At 45.8% G+C, this 23494-nt stretch overlaps 1 protein-coding gene and 1 non-coding gene across 2 annotated transcripts in view; both read left to right on the top strand.

Annotated features, from left to right (window-relative positions):
- The window catches only part of LCT (lactase), a 70122-nt gene that overhangs the window by 32335 nt on the left and 14293 nt on the right, over nucleotides 1-23494 (top strand). The window contains exons 8-15 of the mRNA XM_049773582.1: nucleotides 455-1178; nucleotides 3036-3681; nucleotides 7003-8553; nucleotides 12317-12585; nucleotides 12978-13268; nucleotides 14699-14897; nucleotides 17054-17256; nucleotides 21083-21192. Of these exons, the coding sequence (XP_049629539.1) occupies nucleotides 455-1178; nucleotides 3036-3681; nucleotides 7003-8553; nucleotides 12317-12585; nucleotides 12978-13268; nucleotides 14699-14897; nucleotides 17054-17256; nucleotides 21083-21192 (3993 nt within the window). The remainder of the gene's footprint in view (nucleotides 1-454; nucleotides 1179-3035; nucleotides 3682-7002; nucleotides 8554-12316; nucleotides 12586-12977; nucleotides 13269-14698; nucleotides 14898-17053; nucleotides 17257-21082; nucleotides 21193-23494) is intronic.
- LOC126009740 (U6 spliceosomal RNA) lies at nucleotides 6496-6599 on the top strand. The gene has a single exon (XR_007495954.1). It is a non-coding gene; the product is annotated as a U6 spliceosomal RNA (small nuclear RNA).

Genomic DNA, 23494 nt, shown 5'->3' with positions numbered 1-23494 from the left:
GCCCCCTCCACGGGAGGCATGTGCTCTGCCACTGAGCCACATCTCCCCTTATTTTTATTTGTTTGCACACTCATTCTATCACCAGAGCCAGTACAGAACAGAGGCTACATAAACAGAAGTTGTCACTTTGATTAACCTGTTTTTGCAAACAATAAGTTATAAGAACAAAGTACAGCTCCAGAACTGAAGAGTGCACTCAAGGGTGAGCTACCAGAGGAAACAACAGTGTGGACCATGTTTCTGTTCAGGCAGCCACAATAACTCATCTAAGAAAGAGGAACCATCATCCTTTCATCCTTTCGCCATCTACCCTGACCTTCTACATATGGCTTTCCTCCTAAGCACTTGGGGAATCTTTGCTCATTGGACACCTCACCACTCCTGTCATCCTGGGGATATTTATAACTCAGTCCTTACTCACTGCATCCCTTCCTGTCACCTGAATCCACTGCAGGTCTTGTTCTCTGACAGACAGCCTGAGCCTTCAGACACCCCTGGAACATGACTTTGAGACGGCAGCAGATGTTTCCACCGCCTACTCAGCCTATCGGAGTGTCTGGGAAGCATTTGCAAACCAGTCCAGGGCCCAGAGGGATGCTTTCCTGAGGGATGTTTTTCCTCAGGGCTTCCTCTGGGGCGTCTCCACAGGAGCCTTCAATGTGGAAGGAGGTTGGGCCGAGGATGGCAGAGGACCAAGCATCTGGGACCACTGGGTTTCCCAAAATGCTGTTGAGGGCCACGCCACACCAGAGGTGGCTAGCAACAGTTACCACAAAGTGGATGCTGATGTGGCCCTGCTCCGTGGCCTCCAGGTACAGGTGTACAAATTCTCCATCTCCTGGTCTCGCATCTTCCCCACTGGGCACAGGCAACACCCCTGCCCAAAAGGCCTCTCCTACTACAATAAGCTGATCGACAACCTGCTGGCCTCGAACGTGGAACCCATGCTCACACTTTTCCACTGGGACCTGCCGCAGGCCTTGCAGGAGATCGGCGGATGGCAGAATGAGAATGTAGTGGATGCCTTCCTGGACTACGCTGACTTCTGCTTCTCCGCATTTGGGGACCGGGTGAAGCTGTGGGTGACCTTCCATGAGCCGTGGGTGATAAGCTATGCAGGCTATGGCACCGGGCAACACCCACCAGGCATCTCGGACCCAGGAGTGGCCTCCTTTAAGGTACTTTTCCTTATAGCTCACGGATTAAAAAAAAAAAAAAAACATTTGAAGAGTAGGAAGGGTTTTTTCTTTCTTACTGTTATCTTATTATTTGCTATAACACATAGGTAAATAGAATTATCAACAATTAGATAAATAAGGATCAATTTGTAATAATTGTTTTATCTCTCAATGGTATTCCTAAAGTCATTGTCTAAGGATTTAATGGAATATGATGGCTGGTGCTAGCTGTGTCTTCTGTGTTACTATTCAAGTTCATTGAGTTTGGTGCTCTTCTAATCAACTTGCCCATCTGATTTCCAGTGTTCCTACTGGGCTATTATAAAATTCTGAGGTGTCCAGGATCTATAGATCTGAAACAAATTTGGTGCCTTGGCAGTCTGATATGGTTGTGGAGCTGGGCTATTTCTATCAGAGGATGTCAGGTGTGGCTACAGCTGTTGTGCCTTCAGGCTAAAAGGGGAATCTGTCTGCCTCAATTTTGAGAAGGCCCCAGAGTTGTCAGTCAGTACCAGACTGTCTGGGAAGAATCAGAGGCCATTATTTTCTTTTGGGGCTTAGTAGTAGAGGTGGGCCATTTTTCTATTAGCGCATATCCTTTTTTATGATGACTGCCTCATGTTCCATTAAACCCTCTACCTGATCTCAATGAATTTAGGAAGAAATCATTTCTACCTTTAGGAATGGAGTGCACTTTGCTCTTAAAGTTTAGGACAAATATTTTGAACAGGAGATACAGTGAGAAGCTTTGCTTTCTTAGGCATAGTTTGACATGAGAATCCTCAGAAGTTAATGTCATCATATTAGATGTTAAAAAGAAAGGGGAACTAAGAGGCCTCAAGCTCTCTCCTACATGCCATTTCTGATCATAGCTTTAATATACCCTCTCCCCTCAGCCTCGTCTGGGCTCATAATGACCATTTCTTTTTGGGGGGCTGGCCACACCCAGCAGCGCTCAGGGGTTACTCCTGCCTCTACGCTCAGAAATTGCTCCTGGCAGGTTCAGTGGACTATATGGGATGCCGGGATTTGAACCATTGTCCTTCTGCATATAAAGCAAATGCCCTACCTCCATGCTATCTCTCCGGCCCCATAACGACCATTTCTTGCAGCTAAGGAAGCTAAAGTTGGGAGAGAACACTGAGTTTACTGGGCTATTGGTCATACACGAGCTTTACATCTAGATTTGTGATATTCCTGTGGTTCTCCTCCAAGGAAAGCCATTGACTTGTGGGAGGCCATAAATTAAGTCTCCAAAGAGATTCCTAGATACATTTTGTCTTCCTGAATTTCATTCAGTGGCAAGAGGCTAAAATAATCCTTCTTAATCTCTTAAGATAAAGGCCAAATAGCATTGTGGATGACAGTAAAGGCTTGGCGTCATATTGTCTGGGTGTTACACCTCTCTGTACAGTGTGGCACCTGTGTTATAATAATAATAATATAATCTGAGATTGTACAATTTCCATAGGGAACTTATTAAGCTGTAGGTACTGGATACAAGTTGGTTGTTAATGCAGTTGTTGTCACAGTTGTTGATGAAACATTACCATGAAGTTGTTGACTGGGTTGAAGGTGGTGATATTGATTTGTTCATAATGTTGTTAATATTTCTGAAGTTTCTGACATTAATGCTAAATCATGACTGGCAGAAGCACTGTCCTTGCTGTTGGCTTTGCTAGTACCATGCTAATTTTTTTGCTACTATCGTTGACTCATGGACATTACTGACACTTGTGCTGACTGGCATTGGTTGGCATTAATGCTACTGACCATTGCCTTGTTGGTGCTGTTGTTGCCATTGCCAGCATTATTGTGATTACTAAGCCCTATATCTTTCTCTTTCTTCTTCACAAGGTGACTCACTTGGTCCTTAAGGCCCACGCCAGAGCATGGCACCACTACAACCTGTACTATCGTCCACAGCAGCAAGGGCAAGTGGGCATAGTGCTGAACTCAGACTGGGCCGAACCCTTGTCCCCAGATAGATCTGAGGACCTGCGAGCTTCTGAGAGATTCTTGCACTTTATGCTGGGCTGGTTTGCACACCCCATCTTTGTGGATGGAGATTACCCACCTGCTCTGAAGGCCCAGATCCAGCAGATGAATCAGCGGTGCCTCCATCCTGTTGCCCAGCTCCCTGAATTCACTGAGGAAGAGAAGCAGCTTTTGAAAGGCTCTGCTGATTTTCTTGGCTTGTCCCATTACACATCCCACCTCATCAGAAATGCCCCAGAATATAGCTGTGTCCCCAGCTATGATACCATTGGAGGCTTCTCCCAGCATGTAGACCCTGCCTGGCCCCAAACCTCATCTTCTTGGATTCATGTGGTTCCCTGGGGTATAAGGAGACTGTTGCGTTTTGTATCCTTGGAATACACAAAAGGAAAAGTTCCCATCTACCTGACTGAGAATGGCATGCCCACAGGAGAAGGTGAAGATCTCCTTGATGACTCTAGGAGAATAGACTACTTCAATCAATATATCAATGAAGTGCTCAAGGGTAAGTGCTGTTAGGGAGATGGATGGTACTTTAACAAGTTCATAGTTTTGTGTAATGGGGCAAAGATAGTGCATTAAGAAAATTAAACCAAAAAAGTAACAGTAATGGAACTATAATAAGTTCTTTACATCTGCCTCTCTAACATACTCCCAACAAAGCCTCAAATTTTTGCTCCTGAGTTCATTTTTGTTTGCTTTAGTTTTGGGCCACACTGATCAATGGTCAGTTTTACTTATGCATGGCTCTGTACTCAGGAATTACTCCTGGCAATGTTCATGGGGCCATATGGGATGATAAGGATTGAATCTGGGTTAGCCATATGCAAAGCAAATGCCCTTCTCACTGTGCTATCTCTGGCCCCATTTCTGAATTCTTATACCCTGACTGTCCCTTGTTCTCAGTGCTCAGAGGATAATATGGGAGGCTAAGGATTGAATCCCAGTTGACCATGTGTGAGGCAAATGCCCTACCTGCTGTGATATTGCTCTGGACCCCCTCTCTCATTTATTTTTTTTTTTCTGGGCCACACCAGTGATGCTCAGGAGTTTTCCTGGCTCTGTGCTCAGAAATAGATCTTGTCAGGTTCAGGAGACCATATGGGATACTGGGAATCGAATGCAGGTCGGTACTGAGTAGGCCACTTGCTAGGCAAATGCCCTATCCACTGTTCTATTGCTCAGGACCCTCTCATTTATTCTAAGGATGCTTATCACTGGATGAGGGTGCACCCAGTTCATACAGGACAGGATGATCTGCTCTTGATATTCATAACAATGCTACATCTGTTAAGCTCTTTCCAAACAACACATGTGTTTATTGGTCCTGGACTTTAGAATCCGAGCATATATGTATTTTATTTTGCAGGAGTTGGTAGGGGAGGGTAGGTGACCATAACATCAAAGTAAAAACATTTCTTAGGGCCCGGAGAGATAGCAAAGCGGCGTTTGCCTTGCAAGCAGCCGATCCAGGACCTAAGGTGGTTGGTTCGAATCCCGGTGTCCCATATAGTCCCCCGTGCCTGCCAGGAGCTATTTCTGAGCAGACAGCCAGGAGTAACCCCTGAGCACCGCCGGGTGTGGCCCAAAACCACCCCCCCCAAAAAAAAACCCACATTTCTTAGACTTTTTGCTCCTTTTCTTCTTTCTTTCTCCTTTCTTTCTTTCTTTTCTTTCTTTCTTTCTTTCTTTCTTTCTTTCTTTTCTTTCTTTCTTTCTTTCTTTCTTCCTTTCTTCCTTCCTTCCTTCCTTTCTTTCTTTCTTTCTTTCTTTCTATCTTTCTTTCTTTCTTTCTTTCTTTCTTTCTTTCTTTCTTTCTTTCTTTCTTTCTTTCTTTCTTTCTTTCTTTCTTTCTTTCTTTCTTTCTTTCTTTCTTTCTTTCTTTCTTTCTTTCTTTTTGTTTTTTGGTCACACCTGAGCAGCGCTCAGGAGTTACTCTTGGCTCTATGTTCAGAAATCGTTCCTGGCAGGCAGGCTCGGGGGACCATATGGGATGCCAGGATTTGAACCACTGTCCTTCTGCATGCACGGTAAATGCCTTACCTCCATGCTATCTCTCTGGCCCCTCCTTTTCAAAATTTTAAAAACATAGTATACGTGATCATTTGTTGTCAACATTGATAAATGTATATGAGGGACAGCAAAAATATAGTGAAAGATGATCTGATTAATATATTTCTGAAAATAGTTCAGCAGGGCTGGAAAGATAGTACAGCAGAGTAGGACACTTGCCTTGCATGTGGCTGCCCAGGTTCAATCCCAGCATTCCATATGGTACCCTGAGCACCATGAATAAAATCTGAGTGCAGGGGCCGGAGAGATAGCACAGTGGTGTTTGCCTTGCAAGCAGCCAATCCAGGACCTAAGGTGGTTGGTTTAAATCCCGGTATCCCATTTGGTCCCCCGTGCCTGCCAGGATCGATTTCTGAGCAGATAGCCAGGAGTAACCCCTGAGCACTGTCGGGTGTGGCCCAAAAACATATATATATACATATATATCTGAGTGCAGAGCTAGAAACTTGAGAATCCCCTGTGTTCCCCCCCAAAAATACAAAATAAAGTAAAACCAAGGAGATAAGAACTCAGAGAGATAGTTCAGAAGGCTGGAGCACATGATTTTCTTTCAGGAGGCCTGGGTTCAATCCCCAGCTTGCCATTGTTTCATGAGTACAACCAGGAGAGATCCCAGTGCACTGCACTGAAGTAGCCCCATGAGCACTGGAACAAAAACTAAGGAGTCCCCAAACTGGCATAAGGGTCACATTCTTTCTATTCATTATTTTAAGTCAGGCAGGGATATTTGGGAGGTAAGGATTTAGGTCCATAGATGTGGTCTGAAATTTTGTGAGGGTCTTGTAGATTATTAATTCTGAGGAGAAAAAGGATCATATTTGGGGGAAAGTCCAAGTCACCTCTGAACTTTTATGTCAAGAAGAAAGCTTTTTATTTATTTTAGTTTTGGGGGCACACTCAGCTATGCTCAGGGGTTACACCTGGCCTTGTGCTTAGGGATCACTCTTGGTGATACTCAGGGGACCCTATGTGGTGCCAGGATTAAACTAGGTTTAGCTATTTCCAAAGCAAGCACCTTAAGCCCTGCACTATTTCTCCAGTCTCACCAAAAGAAGGCTTATTAAAAGCAACATCTGGGGCCAGGAGAGATAACATGGAGGTAAGGTGTTTGCCTTTCATGCAGAAGGTCAGTGGTTCAAATCCCGGCATCCTATATGGTCCCCCGAGCCTGCCAGGAGTGATTTCTGAGCATAGAGCCAGAAGTAACCTCTGACCCCCCCCCAAAAAAAATTTAAAACAACATCATGTGTTCGCTTCGGCAGCACATATACTAAAATTGGAACAATACAGAGATTAGCAAGGCCCCTGCACAAGGATAACATGCAAATTTGTGAAGTGTTCCATATTAAAAAAAATCTGAGAAAGTTTAGCATAATTTCAGTTATTTTTAGAGCTACAAGCAGCAGTGCTCAAGGAATACTCCTGGTGTAGGGCTTGGTTACTGTTCCCCACAAATTCTTCAGTGCCAGGTTTCAAGGATCACCCCCAAAGCTCCTCCTTGCAAAGTATGTGCTTTTGAGCCAACTCCTTATCACAAGCCTTCTTTGTTTGTTTGGATTTTGGAATTTTGTTGTTGTTTTGCTTTGGGACCACATCCAGCATTAGTCAAAAGTTACTCCTGATTCTACTCAGGAATTACTCCTGGAAAACCACGTAGGATGCCAGGAATCAATCCCTGGTTACTTGTGTGCTAAGCAAATGCTCTACCTACTGTACTATTGCTCCAGCAATTTTTTTTGGTCTCTCCCCATAGCCATCAAGGAGGACTCAGTGGATGTTCAATCTTACATTGCTCGTTCCCTCATCGATGGCTTTGAAGGGCCCTCTGGTTACAGCCAGAGATTTGGGCTGTATTATGTCAACTTCACAGATAGCAATAGGCCAAGGACTCCCAGGAAATCTGCCTCCTTTTTCATGAGCATCATCAAAAAGAACAGTTTCCCCACTGATGTGAACAAAAGACTGCCACCACTCACTCCAGCAAATGTCCCCCAAAAACGCAGAGCCTTCACATTCCAATCCCAGGTATCATCCAAGATCAAATCAGTCTGGGCAAAGTTCTCCAACCAGCCCAAATTCGAAAGAGACCTCTTCTACCATGGCACATTCCGGGATGGCTTCCTGTGGGGTGCCTCTTCCTCTGCCTACCAGATTGAAGGTGCCTGGGATGCTGATGGCAAGGGCCCCAGCATCTGGGACACCTACACGCACTTGCCATCCAGCCAAGTAAAAGGCAATGCCACTGGAGATGTGGCGTGTGACAGCTACCATCAGCTGGAAGCTGACCTGAGCCTGCTGCGAGCTCTGAAGGTGACGTCCTATCGTTTCTCCCTTTCCTGGCCTCGCCTTTTCCCCAACGGAAGAAACAGCTCCATGAACAAGGCTGGGGTGGATTACTACAACAGACTCATCGATGGCTTGGTGGCCAGCAACATCTCTCCCATGGTGACCCTGTACCACTGGGACCTTCCCCAGGCCCTGCAGGACATTGGAGGCTGGGAGAATCCTGCCATGATTGATCTGTTTAACAGCTATGCTGACTTTTGTTTCCAGACCTTTGGGGACAGAGTGAAGTTCTGGATGACCTTCAATGACCCCAGCAGCCAGGCCTTGCTAGGTTATGGAGCAGGGGTTTTCCCCCCAAATGTGAAGGACCCCGGTTGGGCTCCATACAAGATTGGCCATGCCATCATCAAAGCCCATGCCAGGGTGTATCACACTTATGATGAGAAATACCGGAGGGCACAGAATGGGGTCATATCTCTGGGCCTCAGTGCCCACTGGGCAGAGCCCAAATCCCCAGAGGTCCCCAGGGATGTGGAGGCTGCTGAGCGGATGCTGCAGTTCTCTTTGGGCTGGTTCGCTCACCCCATCTTCCTAAACGGAGACTACCCCGATGCCATGAAGTGGAATTTGGGTAACAGGAGTGAACTGCAGGGCCTGGCCGCCTCCCGCCTGCCCAGCTTCACAGAGGCCGAGAAGAGGGATATCAGAGGCACAGCAGATGTGTTCTGCCTCAACACCTACTCCACGAAACTCGTGGGGTACCGCACACCCCGGCTGAAGCCACCCTCCTACGAGGACGACCCCGAGGTGCGCACAGAGGAAGATTCCTCTTGGCCCCAAACAGCCAGGGACCGTGCAGCTGCCTGGGGGCTGCGCCGAATTCTCAACTGGATCCGGGAGGAATATGGGGATGTGCCCGTGTACATCACCGAGAATGGCCTGGGACTGACGGACTCCAAAGTGCAGGATACCGACAGGACGTTTTACCATAAGACTTACATCAACGAAGCTTTGAAAGGTAAGTGGGGGTTTGGTCTTTCGGGCCCCCATCACATCATTGCTGCCCAGAGTCTGGAATCATTTGGCAAAGCATATCTGAGCCTACCTGCTGTCTCCTTGCCTCTTCCCTGCTCTTGGTGATGGTTCTTGCCTAAAGGTTCTTGCCTATTTTTGTTTTGTTCATTAATATCTTTATTTACGCACCATGGTTACAAACATGCTTGTAGTTGGGTTTAGTGCACTCCCCTTCACCAGTATAATCTTCCCACCATCAATGGCCTCATCTCCCTCCTCCTTGACCCCCTAACTGTCTTCAAGACAGGAATTCTATTTCTCTCACTCACTACCATTGTCATGATAGTTGTCAGTGTAGTTATTTCTCTAACTGCACTCACTTTGTAGTAAGCTTCATACCCTGGGCTGGTCCTTCCAGTCCTCAGCTCTATTGTCTCTGGGTATTATCACAATAATGTCTTTTATTTTTTTCTTAAATCCCATAGATGAGTGAAACCATTCTCCTTTTGACTTATTTCACTCAGCATAACAGTTTCCATGTCCATCATATATAGGAAAATTTCATGACTTAATTTTTTCTGACGGCTGCATCGTATTTCATTGTGTATATGAACCAGAGTTTCTTTAGTCACTCATCTGTTGCCGAGCACCTGGGTTGTTTCCAGATTCTGGCTATTGTAAATAGAGCTGCAATGAATATAGGTGTACAGAAGACATTTTTGTATTGTGTTTTTGTGTTCCTCGGGTATATCCCTAGGAGTGGTATAGTTGGATCATATGAGAGCTCAGTCAAAACAACAATGAGGTAGCATCTCATTCCACAGAAACTGGCACACATCACAAAGAACAATCAGTGCTGGCATGGATGTAGGGAGAAAGGAACTCTCATTCACCACTGGTGGAATGCCGTCTAGTCCAGCCTTTATGGAAAACAATACGGAGATTCCTCAAAAAACTGGAAATGGAGCTCCCGTAGTAATGACACTTTACTGTGATACTTGCACATGTGCTCACCAGGGACTGTGATCTTTGACTTGAGATACTTTCCCTTGGTGGCTACCATGCTCACCTATGTGCCCACTGAGGGCCAGCCTCCTACCCCTAGAGTCCTCACTTCTTCCTAGAGCATCCCCTCCCAGTGCTGCCACAGTGTTCCACTGTGGAAGTCTCCACAACCACAGGGCTGAGGGTCAATGCATTTTAAGGCCCTTTCATTGACTCACTTGCTGGGCGCACACTTTAGTTGTGTTACTTTCTTTTTTTGTTTGTTTTTCGGCCACACCCGTTTGATGCTCAGGGGTTACTCCTGGCTAAGTGCTCAGAAATTGCCCCTGGCTTGGGGGGACCATATGGGACGCCGGGGAATCGAACCTCGGTCCTGATCCTTGGCTAGCGCTTGCAAGGCAGACACCTTACCTCTAGCGCCACCTCGCCGGCCCCAGTTGTGTTACTTTCATTCACACAGCTGACTGTGTGCCAGAGATCACACACAATTGTATTGTCAGGGATCTGAGATAGCAGAGACGGGACATTGCCTGGTGCAGGCATCAAACTCTTGGTCTCACACTTGCTAGACAGGTGTATTGAGTCCCTGAGTCATCCAGGGCCCTGAGATATTTACACTCATTATTATTTAGTAACTGTTTTAGGTGTTTATGAGCTCTTTTTTAGGTGTTTTAGCATGTGAGCTTCTCCCCAAATAGGGAGCTTATATTTTGGTGGATTCAAAAGCAAGAAACTCTACTTTAGTTTACATTTCTTTTTGTTTTCTTTTTGCCACTTGGCTGTGCTCAGGGATTCCTTCTAGCTCTGCACTCAGGGATCAGTCCTGCCAGGGCTCAGTGGACCATTTGGTGTGCCGAGGGTGAGAGTTGGATCAGAAATGTACAATGCACTTGTACAATTTATAAAATGTAAATGCACTTGCCCTACTGCTGTACTATCTCTCTGGATCCCTTAATACACATTTCTAAGTTTATTTTTATTTGAGATTTTTAATTATTTTTACTGGGGGAGAGTCTCCTAGAAAAAACTCTGGAGGCTCAGGAGTCCCTGTTGACAATGCCCTGCCAATCTTGCTGGTTTTTCAATGTAAGGACCTAAGATTGTAATGTCCCTTGCTCCCTGTGGTTCTGGGGGTGCCTGGAGCATGATGGTAATGTTCCAGTAGTCTCCAGGGTTGCATTAGGTAATACTTTGAGGACCATGTGATGCAGGGGGCCCAACCAGGATCAGATACATGTAAAGCATATGCCTTGATCCCAGTACTTTCTCTCTAGGTCTGTGTTTCACTTTTGTTTCTGTTTTTGAATCACACTGGTGGTGCTCAGGGTTTACTCCTGAAATGCTTGAAGTGCCTGGGATTGAACCAGGATTAACTGTGTGAGGTATGCACCTTACCAACTGCACATACTATCTACTCAGACTCAGTAGTTTGACTTCTCCACGCCCCCCCCCCATTTGGATGCCATGTGGTGGTACTCACAGATTACTCCTGGCAATGCCAGGGGAATATATGCAATGACAAGGATCAAACATGGACCAGGGGCCGGAGTGGTGGCGCTAGAGATAAGGTTCTGCCTTGCCAGCGCTAGCCTAGGATGGACCGCAGTTCGATCCCCCGGTGTCCCATATGGTCCTCCAAGCCAGGAGCGACTTCTGAGCGCATAGCCAGGAGTAACCCCTGACTGTCACTGGGTGTGGCCCAAAAACAAAAAAACATGGACCAGATGTCTGCAAGCTGTATTTTCTGTCTCTTCACCCTAGTTTTATTTCTAAAATAGATAGAGTTGCTTCCATATGGTTTGGGTTCTGTGGGGAGGGGGATTGGGGTTCACACTTGGTGGTGCTTGTATTATTAAAAATTAACGAGGGAATTAAATAATTAGCGATGGAGCTGGATGGAGAAGGATGGAGGCCTTTATTCTTAGGCCATGCCCACGTGGCTTCATCCCCCATCAACCGGTGGGTCTGGAGTCCAGAAAAGCGACAGGTATTGAACTCACTCACAGGCAGGCTTCAGGAAGCATCAACTTTATTCATGCCCTATCCACCACATGTGTGGCCTATATCATCACCTTTTAAGCATTCAGCCATTCTTAGCTAGCCCTGCATCTTAACTCCTTTCAGCCATCTTCCCTTCGACCTCCATGCTGGCAAAAGACCAAAAGAGACCTAATCCCCTCTGGTTCATACCTTATCTACCTTGTCCAAGACCCCTCCCAGGAAATGGGCGGGGTCTTGCAGGTAAGGTCAAGTTACCTAGGAAGAATGGAGGGATGAGACTTCAGGTGCTCAGGGATTATTCTGGCTCTATGCTCAGGAATCATTCCTGGCAATTCTCAGAGGACTGTTGGGATGCTGGAGATTGAATCTGGATCTGTCTCTTGCAAGGCAAGAGCCCTACCCGCTGTACTATTGCTCTAGCCCTGACTCTCCCATTTGAAACACATTCCTTTACCCCTTTTACAAAAAGAATCTTATTTTGCTAGGATCAATCAATGACACTTGCCTTGGGGCTGGCAAAAAAAAAAAAATAGAAAGTCAGTCTAAGGACAGAGAGTGAGCTCAAGGACTGAGCACAAATTCTGCATGCTGGAAGCCTGGTTTCAATCCGGCACCACATGGAACCTAACTTGTCTGCGTGTGGCCCATCCATCGTGATGTTCATAGGCAATGGCTTAGGCTTCCTGTCTTGTCTTGGACACACTTCTTGGATTCCTGCCCTAATGGTATAAAATTCTCTGCTCCTTTTGGGACATTTCCAGCCTACAGGCTTGATGGTGTGGATATCCGCGGGTACTCGGCACAGTCTCTCATGGACAGCTTTGAGTGGCTCGATGGCTACACCATCAAGTCTGGACTGTACCACGTGGATTTCAACAACCCCAACAGGCCTCGGACCGCCAGAGCCTCCACCAGGTACTACACCGAGGTCATCACCAACAATGGTATGCCACAGCCCAAGGAGGATGACTTTCTCTATGGACACTTCCCCAAAGGCTTTCTCTGGAGTGCAGCTTCTGCTGCCTATCAGGTAAGTGTGAACCAGCGGCCCTGACCATATACTGACATATGTGCTCAGCCGTGTGTCCTACTTGCAGTGACCCCAGAAACAAAGGGTCCCAAAATTCTGTGCAAGGAATGAGGAGACCTAAGGGGAGTCTTCAAGGGCCTCTTCCTAGAGAACACAGCTTCCTCATATTCCACATTTAGGAGGAGCAGCCTGTTAGTGGGAGCTAGAGAGGAGTGCAGAGGTGCTCCAGCAGTATGCAGAGAGCAGTGCTCACAGAAGCTGTGAGAGGCCAAAGGAGGGTTCCCCAGGAAAGGTTGACAACTTAGGGCCCTGCCTCAGGGACTTAACTGCTGGCAGGACTTAACTGCTGGTGTGTCTGGGGAACTTTATGAGTTGTGTCTTATCCTCTTGAGATTGAAGGTGCGTGGAGAGCCGATGGCAAAGGACTCAGTATTTGGGACACGTTTTCTCACACACCACTAAGAGTCGGGAATGATGATACTGGAGATGTGGCCTGTGACAGTTACCACAAGCTTGCTGAGGACCTGGTGGCTCTGCAGAATCTGGCAGTATCCCACTATCGCTTCTCTGTCTCCTGGACTCGCATCCTCCCGGATGGAACCACCAAGTACATCAATGAAGCTGGACTCAACTATTATGAGCGGCTCATTGACATGCTGCTGGCTGCCAACATCCAGCCCCAGGTTCGCTGGGTGGGGGGGGGTAAGAGGTGAAGAAGGGGGTTAAGGCTGTGGTTGAGTGCATGTGGGCAAACCAGCTGCTCAGGGACATATGTATGTACTGTCTACTCAGAATGCTGCTTTCAAGTTTACTTTTCTTTTTAAAAATTACCTTGATTTTTTCAAAAGAATTTTTGATTTACAGAAAAATGGAAAAGATAGTACAGAAAGTTTCTATATATTTCTCATCAAACCTCTCCTTTCTTACCTTTGATTAGTATGTATATTACAAGAATAGCATAATTAACATATTATTATTATTATTTAGTTTTGGGTCACACCTGGTGGTGCTCAGGGGTTAATCTAAGCTCTGTGCTCAGGAATTACTTCTGGCAGTAATTGAGGGACAATATGGGATGCTTGGAATCAAATCCAAGTTGGCAGCATACGAAGCAAGCACCATATTCATTGTATTCACTATCACTCCAATACAGTATTTACATTTATTATTTGAAGACCATAATGTAAAATTGTTTATTTAAGGTACTATTATTTACAATATTTCTAACACCACATCCAGGGGCTGGAGTGATAGTACAGCAGGTAAGACTTTCTTTGCATGTGCCTAGCCCAGTTCAATCCCTGGTACTCCATTTTGTTCCTCAAGCCCACCAGAAGTGATCTCTTAGGACAAAGCCAAGAGTAAGCCTAGAGCACAAACTGTTGTGACCCCAAAATCAAAATCAAAACAAAACAACATTACATTAGCAGATCCATTTCCCTCCACCCTAAGGCCCCAAAGTATCTCAGAGGCCCCTCCAGTCAAAGTTTCTTTCTCACAAACTCAATTTTTGGACCAGTTCTCCAGTTCTGCTGCCTTTAGTCACTTGTTGCTTTCCCACAATCAACATCTTTGAATACCACATATGAGAGAGAACATCAAGTGTATGTTTTTGCATTAACAATTCACTAAACTCAAAAACGCAAACGTCTGAAGTAAGAATCACCCTTCCGTCTCTGTGCACTCATTGAAGAACAGCCACCAACACGCCATGTTTATTGTGTTCTCCTATGGGCATTCAGCTAGGGGTGGGTAGAATTAGACTCACACGGGGCCAGGGAGATAGCATGGAGGTAAGGCATTTGCCTCGCATCCAGAAGGTCGATGGTTCAAATCCTGGCATCCCATATGGTCCCCGAGCCCTGAGCGATGCCACGTATGACCCAAAAAACCAAAAAAAAAAAAAAAAAGAAAAAGAAAAAGAAAAGAATTAGACTCACCCAAATGCTTCTGGGATTCCCATGTGTGTATTTCTGGAGCTTTTAATGATGCTTCCATCTTTCCCTGCTTCATCCTTCCCAGCTATAGCAGCAGATGTGCTTGCTGCTGCATCCACTGCCCTCAGCTTTCTGGGGGAGCAAACTGACAGAATTACTCTCTTGACTTTCTATAGGTGACCATTTACCACTGGGACCTGCCCCAGGCGCTGCAGGATGTTGGCGGTTGGGAGAATGAGACCATAGTGCAGAGATTTAAAGAGTACGCCAATGTGCTCTTCCAGCGGCTGGGGAACAAGGTCAAGTTCTGGATCACAGTGAATGAGCCCTTTGTTGTCGCTAACCAGGGCTATGGCTATGGGACAGCTGCTCCAGGTAAAGGGGTCCCCTTGTCAGCTCCTACACTCCAAAGGCATGAGACCCGTGTGGCAGTGGGAGCCAGGAACATCCTAAAGCAAAGCAAAGCAAAGCATGTTTTTTTTTGTTTTTTGTTGTTGTTGTTGTTGGTTTTTGGAACCTACACCCAGTGGTACTCAGAGCTTAATCCCTTAATCCTGACTCTGTGCTCAGAGGCCACTCCTGGAAGGTTTGAGGGACATAAAAGGTACTGGATATTTGAATCCATGTTGGCCACATACAAGGCAAGTGCTCTTTCTGCTGTGATTTCTCTTTTGCTTCTCCATCTCTGCCTCTTGCTCCAGGACAGCTGGCATGTTTCTTCATACTTAACAAAAATCAATTAGGGAAAGGGTTTTGAGTAATAATCATTGGTCAGTGCTCCTGGTCTACTCCCAGCTCTGTGCTCAGGGGTTTTCCCTAGTGGTGGTCAGGGGGCCATATGGTGTCAAGGATTCAACCAGGGACTCCTACATGCAAAGCACACACACACAGAGCCTATTGAGCTGGCCCCCTTTTCTTTTGTAGGGAGACACACCTGTCAGCTCAGGGTTCACTTTTGGTGGTGCTTAGGGACTATATGGAGGACCCCACACACTGTATTTACTATATCACCTGGGCTCCCATCTAGCTCCACTATAAAAGAAAAACAAAACCCATGAACTTAATGTCAGTGACTCCAAATGGCTTCATTTCTTTGCCTTGTGTGCCTCACATGGAACCTTCCTGAGCCCAGAGAAGTGGATGTGGGTGTGGGAAAGATCACTTCCTCAGCCAATCAGGCCTCAGTCAGTTCTCTGCAATTCCAAAATCTGACTTTGCAATAATGTATTAGTTTGGTCTGAGCTTAGCATAATGGGTCAGTACCCATTAGAGAAGGCTGCTTATGGTTTTTATTTTGTTTTGTTTTTTTTTAATCTCACTAAGGGCTAACTTATAGAGAAATCACTTTTATGGAGGAAGTAAAAGGGTTTGAGGCTGTACTGAGAAGTCTCAGGGGCTAGCTGCTTCTGTCTTTGTGCTCATGAGTGACCTTTGGCACTACTTGAAGACTATTTGTGGTCCTGGAATCTGACCAGGATCGGCCACATACAAAATGTGTCCCCTGTTTTATACCCCTTGTACATATATCCACTTTATTATCTCTAGGTGTAGGTTTTCTGAGACATAAAGACAGTTTCATTTGAAATGTTTGACCCTAGAAACTTTCCTAAAGAGTAAGGCACTTGCCTTGAAATCAGCTGGTCTGTGTTCTACTCCCAGTATAGTCCCCTGAACTTCTTCTTTTTTTTTTTTTTTTTTTATTTTGGTTTTCGTGTCACATCCGGCATCGCTCAGGGGTTACTCCTGGCTCTATACTCAGAAATTGCTATGGCAGGTTCAGGGAACCATTTGAGATGCTGGGATTCGAACCACCATCATTCTGCATGCAAGGCAAATACCCTACCTCCATGCTATCTCTCCGGCCCTCCCCTGAACTTCTATGGGACTTCACTGTCCTTATTTTATTTCCAGTTCATGAAAATTCTTACTGCCAACTTGGAAGATGCAGAAATGGAATGACTAAATTACTTGCCCCAAGTAGACTAGTAATAAATGGATCAGGGTGCCAGACCAATAGAACAGTGGGTAGGACACTTGCCTTGCACACAGCCAACGCATGTTAGATCCCTGGTACCCCATACAGTCCCCTGAGTACTGCCAGGAGTGATCTCTGAGTGCAAAGCCGGGTGTAACCTCTGGACGTCACTAGTTGTGCCCCCCAAAACAAACGAAAAGAGTATCTATTTATTTAAAAAAATAATAAAAAGTGGGTAAGAGGGGCCCGGAGAGATAGCACAGCGGTGTTTGCCTTGCAAGCAGCCGATCCAGGACCAAAGGTGGTTGGTTCGAATCCCGGTGTCCCATATGGTCCCCCGTGCCTGCTATTTCTGAGCAGACAGCCATGAGTAACCCCTGAGCACCGCTGGGCATGGCCCAAAAACAACAACAAAAAAAAAAAGTGGGTAAGAGGGTTTGAATATCCTCTTCCTAGACCAAGATCTCAACTCTGTCCCAAACACACTGAGACGTCTATGGGCAAAGAGAACTCTCAGTGTGCTCACTCATCACTGATGTTTTGGTTTTTTTTGCAGGAATCTCCTTTAGGCCTGCTACTGCCCCCTACATTGTTGGCCACAACCTAATAAAGGCTCATGCTGAGGCCTGGCATCTATATAATGACGTGTATCGTGCCAGTCAAGGCGGCATCATTTCTATCACCATCAACAGTGATTGGGCTGAGCCCCGAGACCCCTCTAACCAGGAGGATGTGGAAGCAGCGAGGAGATACATCCAGGTCTGTTTCCCTCTAGTTATTGTTTTCACCTTCTTTCCTTTCCTCTCATGATTTGATGGATGCAGAATTAAGTTGTGAAATAAAGATTGAGGACCTTGGCCCTGTTTTTCTCTGACCTGATTTTGTGATCTTGGCGAAATAGTCCCAGACTTTTTTTTGGTGACGGGACACCTAGTGAGGTTCAAGGATTACTCCTGTCTCTGCATGCAGGAATTACTTTTGATAGTACTTGGGTGACCATATGAGATGCCCAGGATCAAAATCAGGTTGGCAACATACAAGGAAAGTGCCCTACCCACTGTACTGACTCTGGCTCTGGTCCCACCCTTTTGTAGCTTGGTTTTCTCATGTATGGAAAATGGCCTAATACCTTCAACAGTTTTCTATGATGAAAAGTTATAGAGGTTGTTTTTCTTTAAGTCTTAAAAATAAAGATCTTGGGCCAAAGAGATAGCATGGAGGTGGGTCATTTGCCTTGCATGCAGAAGGACGGTGGTTTGAATCCCGGCATCCCATATGGTCCCCCAAGCCTGCCAGGAGTGATTTCTGAGCGTAGAGCCAGGAGTGGCTCCTGAGCGCTGCTGGGTGTAAACCCCCCCAAAAAATAAGCATCTTGCAGGGAGAGAGAGATAGTACAACATGAAGGGTACTTGCCTTATACATGGTACCCTGGGACCTCCTACAGTCCCCCAAACTCCTAGAAATGATGCCTGAGCTGAGTAGGAGTAGGCCCCTAGCAAAGCAGGTTGTAGCCCAAAAAACTGAAAAGAAAAAATCTTGTAAGCATAGACAAATTTTAAAATAAAATATTTATGTAAGTAATTGTATGAGTAGCATCCTTAACAGTGGTATGAAGCCAGCTAATAGAAATGCATTCTTCAATCTCCAGTTTGAATATTGAGGCACATAGAACAGGGCTGCGATATTGCCCTTGGCCTGCAGGTGTCACCATCCAACTTTATTTAGTCCCTTTTTTAAAAAGTGCATAGATTGAGGCATTCATTCATTTGAGCCTCGAGTTCTCAAATTCCATGAAATTTTTTTTTTTTTTGTGGTTTTTGGGTCACACCTGGCAGTGTTCAGGGATTACTCTTGGCTCCATTCTCAGAAATTGCTCCTGGCAGGCACGGGGGACCATATGGGATGCCGGGATTCGAACCGATGACCTTCTGCATGAAAGGCAAACATCTTACCCCCATGCTATCTCTCCGGCCCCAAATTCCATGAATTTAATTAAGATGTTGGTCATGATTTTTTCTCTTCGGAAAGAGATATTGTAAGCAAGTGTGAACAGCATGATCTACCTTTATTTCGGTCTGGACCCCTGACCAGATAGTCTTGTCCTAGGATGGCCTTTCCCTGGATGTTGTGTGAAGATTCCTCCCAAGTGTCAGTGTCTGGAAGGAGAACCAAGAGTGTCTCTCCATATTCATTCACATGAGCTCTATAGGAGATTCTTTTCTTTTTCGTTTTTTTTTTTTTTTTTTTTTTTTTTTGGTTTTGGGCCACACCCAGTGGCACTCAGGGGTTACTCCTGGCTCTGTGCTCAGAAATTGCTCCTGGCAGGCTCAGGGTACCATATGGGGATATGGGGATATCCCATATGGAGATTGACTTAAGTTGACCTTGTGCAAGGCAAACACGCTACCTGCTGTGCTATCACTCTGGCCCCTCTATGGACGTCAGGCATTCTAAGGGGACATTAAAGGCAATGATTTGCCAAATTCTTCACAAAATAATTAGGCAAAGGTGATCAAATAAATGCAAATAAGAGTTTGATTTTACAGGCCAGGGATATATTATAGGGGATAAGCCACTTGCCTTGAACATGGCAGATCCAGGTTTGATTTACGGTACCACCAATGATCTCCCAGCCAGAATGATCCCTGAGTGCAGAACCAAAAGTAAGCCCTAAGCACTGCTGGGTGTGGCCAAACAGAAGGAAAAGTCTTGTAACAAAATGAATTATAACCCCAAATTTGGATGCATGGATTTGTAACTTAAAATTGCAATTGTTGGGGCCGGGCAGTGGCGCTGGAGGTAAGGTGCCTGCCTTGCCTGCGCTAGCCTAGGACGGACCACGGTTCGATCCCCCAGCGTCCCATATGGTCCCCCAAGAAGCCAGGAGCAACTTCTGAGCGCATAGCCAGGAGTAACCCCTGAGCGTCACAGGGTGTGGCCCAAAAACCAAAAAAAAAAAAAAAAATGCAATTGTTGGGACGGAGAGATAGCATGGAGGTAAGGCGTTTGCCTTTCATGCAGGAGGTCATCGGTTCGAATCCCAGCGTTTCATATGGTCCCCCGTGCCCGCCAGGAGCAATTTCTGAGCCTGGAGCCAGGAATAACCCCTAAGCACTGCTGGGTGTGACCCCCCCAAAAAATTGCAATTGTTATTCAAAAATCAAAACCCTAACATTGAGGTTAGGGTTATCAGACTGAGCTATTTGCCGCCCTAGAGTCGTGTGCATGATCCATGTGGACTGGTTTTCACAGGAACCAAATCCAATCTGAGTGTGTGTCAGCATATGTGTGCTAAGGCTCACCTGGTCTGAGCATAAATGTCAGTTCTCATCCCATCTATTCCTGATGTTTTTTGGGAGTCACACCTGGAGATGTTCAGGGGCTACTCATATCTCGGTGCTCAGGGACCTCAGTAGTGCCAAGAATAGAACCCATCTCTCTCGCATGTGAAGCAGGAGCTCTTTTTTTTTTTTTTTTTTTTTTTTTTTGGTTTTTGGGCCACACCCAGCAGTGCTCAGGGCTTACTCCTGGCTGTCTGCTCAGAAATAGCTCCTGGCAGGCACGGGGGACCATATGGGATACCAGGATTCGAACCAACCACATTTGGTCCTGGATTGGCTGCTTTCAAGGCAAACACCGCTGTGCTATCTCTCCGGGCCCGAAGCAGGAGCTCTTTAGAGTCCTCACCCCACACTTTTGTATTAGCCAGCAGGTGAGGGGAGAAAGACACAGCCTCTTGGTACCCCAACAAGATAGAATTAGGGTGCCATGCATGCTGGGAATGAGGATGGCCTTATTCAAAGTAGATGACAAATTCCCATTTGGGGCTGCAAAGCAAAGTGAGTGAAAACATGTTCTCGGCCCAGTCAGGAAAACCTTGCAACAGGCCTTCCCAGAACGTTCTGGTCATTCCTTCAGCATCTGAGGAAGACCTGCTTGAAGTGCGTGAGGCTCCAACAGCCTAGAGATACCCTGTTTTTCCTGCTCATGTGGACCCTTTTAAGGGCCATCAGGCAGTGATGACCAGATGATTAAAGCTCAGAATACAAATGGTCAGACAAGAACTAGTCAAAGACTGAGGTGGATGGTAGCGAGAGTATCTGTCTCACATGTTTGAAGCCTTGTGTTGGTTCCTCAGCACGTATAAACACATACGCATGCACAAACCACACATGTTGGGTTTAGGTTTGGACTCTCTTTTTTTTTTTTTTTTTTTTTTGGTGCTTTTTGAAGGAGTCTCTCAAGTGGTGCTTAGGGCCCCAGGGTCACACCAAGTGATTCACAGCCAACTAGGCCAACGTTTCAATGCAGCAAGACACAGTTGTGGTGCTGTCCTGAGTACTGGCGTTACTCAGTTGGTTCTTAGGGCTCCAGGGCTGCACCCAGTAATGGTTGAGGAACCCTGTGATGACACCTGCAAAGTGGCTCAGGCTCAGGTAAGGCATGCATCCTGACTCCTCAATTGGGGGTTTACAGAATAGAGTTGGGCTCTGAGGTCAACAACTTTAGGACAGAGATGATGCTGTAGTTGGTGTGCCCACATGCTAACACTGAAGCTGACTGATATCCTCTTACCCCTGTGCAGTTTATGGGAGGCTGGTTTGCACATCCTATCTTCAAGAATGGAGATTACAATGAGGTGATGAAGACCCGGATCCGTGACAAAAGTTTGGCCTCTGGTCTCAACAAGTCTCGGTAGGTTCCAGTGCCCATAACCTGGTCTGTGATGCTAAATGGAGGCCCATGAGTGGATGGTGAGGGACTGGAAGTATAACCCCTGGGATCAGATAGGCAAGTCTTAGGCAAGTGATTCTTTTTCTGAGCTTCACGCTTACCAGAAGATTCAACATGAGTGTAAATATGAGAAGATATTTGTGCAGGCCTCAGCACTGCTGTGAGCTTGACAAAAAGCAGATGTTATTATTGCTGCTATTCTTCAAAACTTGGATCCTCTTTTTTACAACCCACAACTTAATTCCAGAGACCATGTCCTCAGCTTGCCCTTTCCTGGTTTACCCATCAGTGAAAGAATGCAGAGAGAACCACAGTGTTGGTCAGTTCTGCACTTTTGGTATTTGGTCAATAGGCTATGATGCTTTGCACCGAAGTTCTATTCTCCTTGGAAACAGCACCATCAACTGCAGCAAAATCATCCAACACTTATCTTCTAGAAACATTTAAAACATTTTTTCCAGACAGGGAGTGGTTGGTTGGGCTGCACTCAGTTGTGCTCAGGATTTACTCCTGCTCTGTGCTCAAGGGTCACTCATGGTGGTGTTCAGGTATTATATGTGATGCTAATGAGCAAACAGAAGCAAGACAACACTTTACTTCTGTACTACCTCTCCCATTCTATTGACATTTTGTTCTTTTTTGGGGGGGGCACACCCAGTGATGCTCAGGGGTTACTCCTGTCTATGCATTCAGAAATTGCTCTTGGATGGGGCCAGGGAGGTGGCACATGGCATAAGGCGTATGCCTTACACGTGTTAGCCTAGGATGGATCGATCCCCCGGCATCCCATATGGTCCCCCAAGCCAGGAGTGATTTCTGAGCACACAGCCAGGAGTAACCCCTGAGCATCATCACTGGGTGTGGCCCAAAAACCAAAAGAAGAAGAAGAAGAAGAAGAAGAAGAAGAAGAAGAAGAAGAAGAAGAAGAAGAAGAAGAAGAAGAAGAAGAAGAAGAAGAAGAAGAAGAAGAAGAAGAAGAAGAAGAAGAAGAAGAAGAAGAAGAAGAAGAAGAAGAAAGAAGAAGAAAAGAAAGAAGAAGAAGAAAGAAGAAGAAGAAAGAAGAAGAAATAAATTGCTCCTGGCTTGGGGACCATATGGAATGCTGGGAGACTGAATTGTAGTCCATTCAAGGTCAGCCATGTGCAAGGCAAACACCCTACCACTGTGCCTTGCTCCGGCCCATGACACTTCTGTTCTTAAAGATGAATAAACAGGGGCCGGAGAGATAGCATGGAGGTAAGGTGTTTGCCTTTCATGCAGGAGGTCATCGGTTCGAATCCCGGTGTCCCATATGGTCCCCCGTGCCTGCCAGGAGCAATTTCTGAGCCTGGAGCCAGGAATAACCCCTGAGCACTGCCGGGTGTGACCCAAAAACCACAAAAAAAAAAAAAAAAAGATGAATAAACAGCCACAAAGATTATAGCACAGATATCCACTTATTTATTAAGTGATGGAGATGGAATTTAAACTAGACTGTTAAATTCTAGGCCATATTCTGGATTAAGACTCAAACTGCAGGAATTAGAGATGCTGTGTGTAGTCCAAATAGAGTAGCCTATCCTTTTGGGAGCATATTAGCTATCTACAAGCTCACTCAAAGGATCGTCATTTGCAAAATCACCCCTTTTACAGCATGTTTCCAACCCTGGGTGAACAGATCTAAAGCAGGGTAGCCACGAATAATTAATAAACCAAGCTAGTCAGGAGAATCTGGAGTCAGTTAGCTTCTAACCCAGGGGTCTCAAACTCGCAGCCCGAGGGCCATTTGCGGCCCTCTGTACAACATTTTGTGGCCCGAGGCTGGCTTTCAAATATCACAGTATTAGCGATTATTTGCTTACCGAATAATCGCAATAAAAATCGCATTAGTAAGAAAAAAATCGCAATAAACATTCGCATGCCCCGAGCAGTTCCATTCGGGGTATGCAAATGTTTAATGCGATTTTTTGTGATTTTTTTCTTACTAATGCAATTTTTTATTGCGAATATTCGGTAGGCGAATAATCGTGAATACTTTGCGCCTAGTGCAGATGTCATTTTTGCTGCTCCTGCCCACTGTCCCTTGCATTATTGGAGGCCTAAAGGAGAGAAGTTTATTACAGAATTAGATTTTGTCATACCTTCATCATGACTTCATCAAAGCCTGCAGTGAAGAGAAAGATTGATGACGAGCACAGACAATTTCAGGAAAAGTGGGAGACACAGTATTTCTTTGTTGAGTACAGGAGCATCCCCACATGTCTTATTTGCTCAGAGAAAGTTG

Source organism: Suncus etruscus, chromosome 5 (genome assembly GCF_024139225.1).
Source record: "Suncus etruscus isolate mSunEtr1 chromosome 5, mSunEtr1.pri.cur, whole genome shotgun sequence".
Classification (NCBI taxonomy): domain Eukaryota; kingdom Metazoa; phylum Chordata; class Mammalia; order Eulipotyphla; family Soricidae; genus Suncus; species Suncus etruscus.
This window is presented reverse-complemented; position numbering and strand designations above follow the sequence as displayed.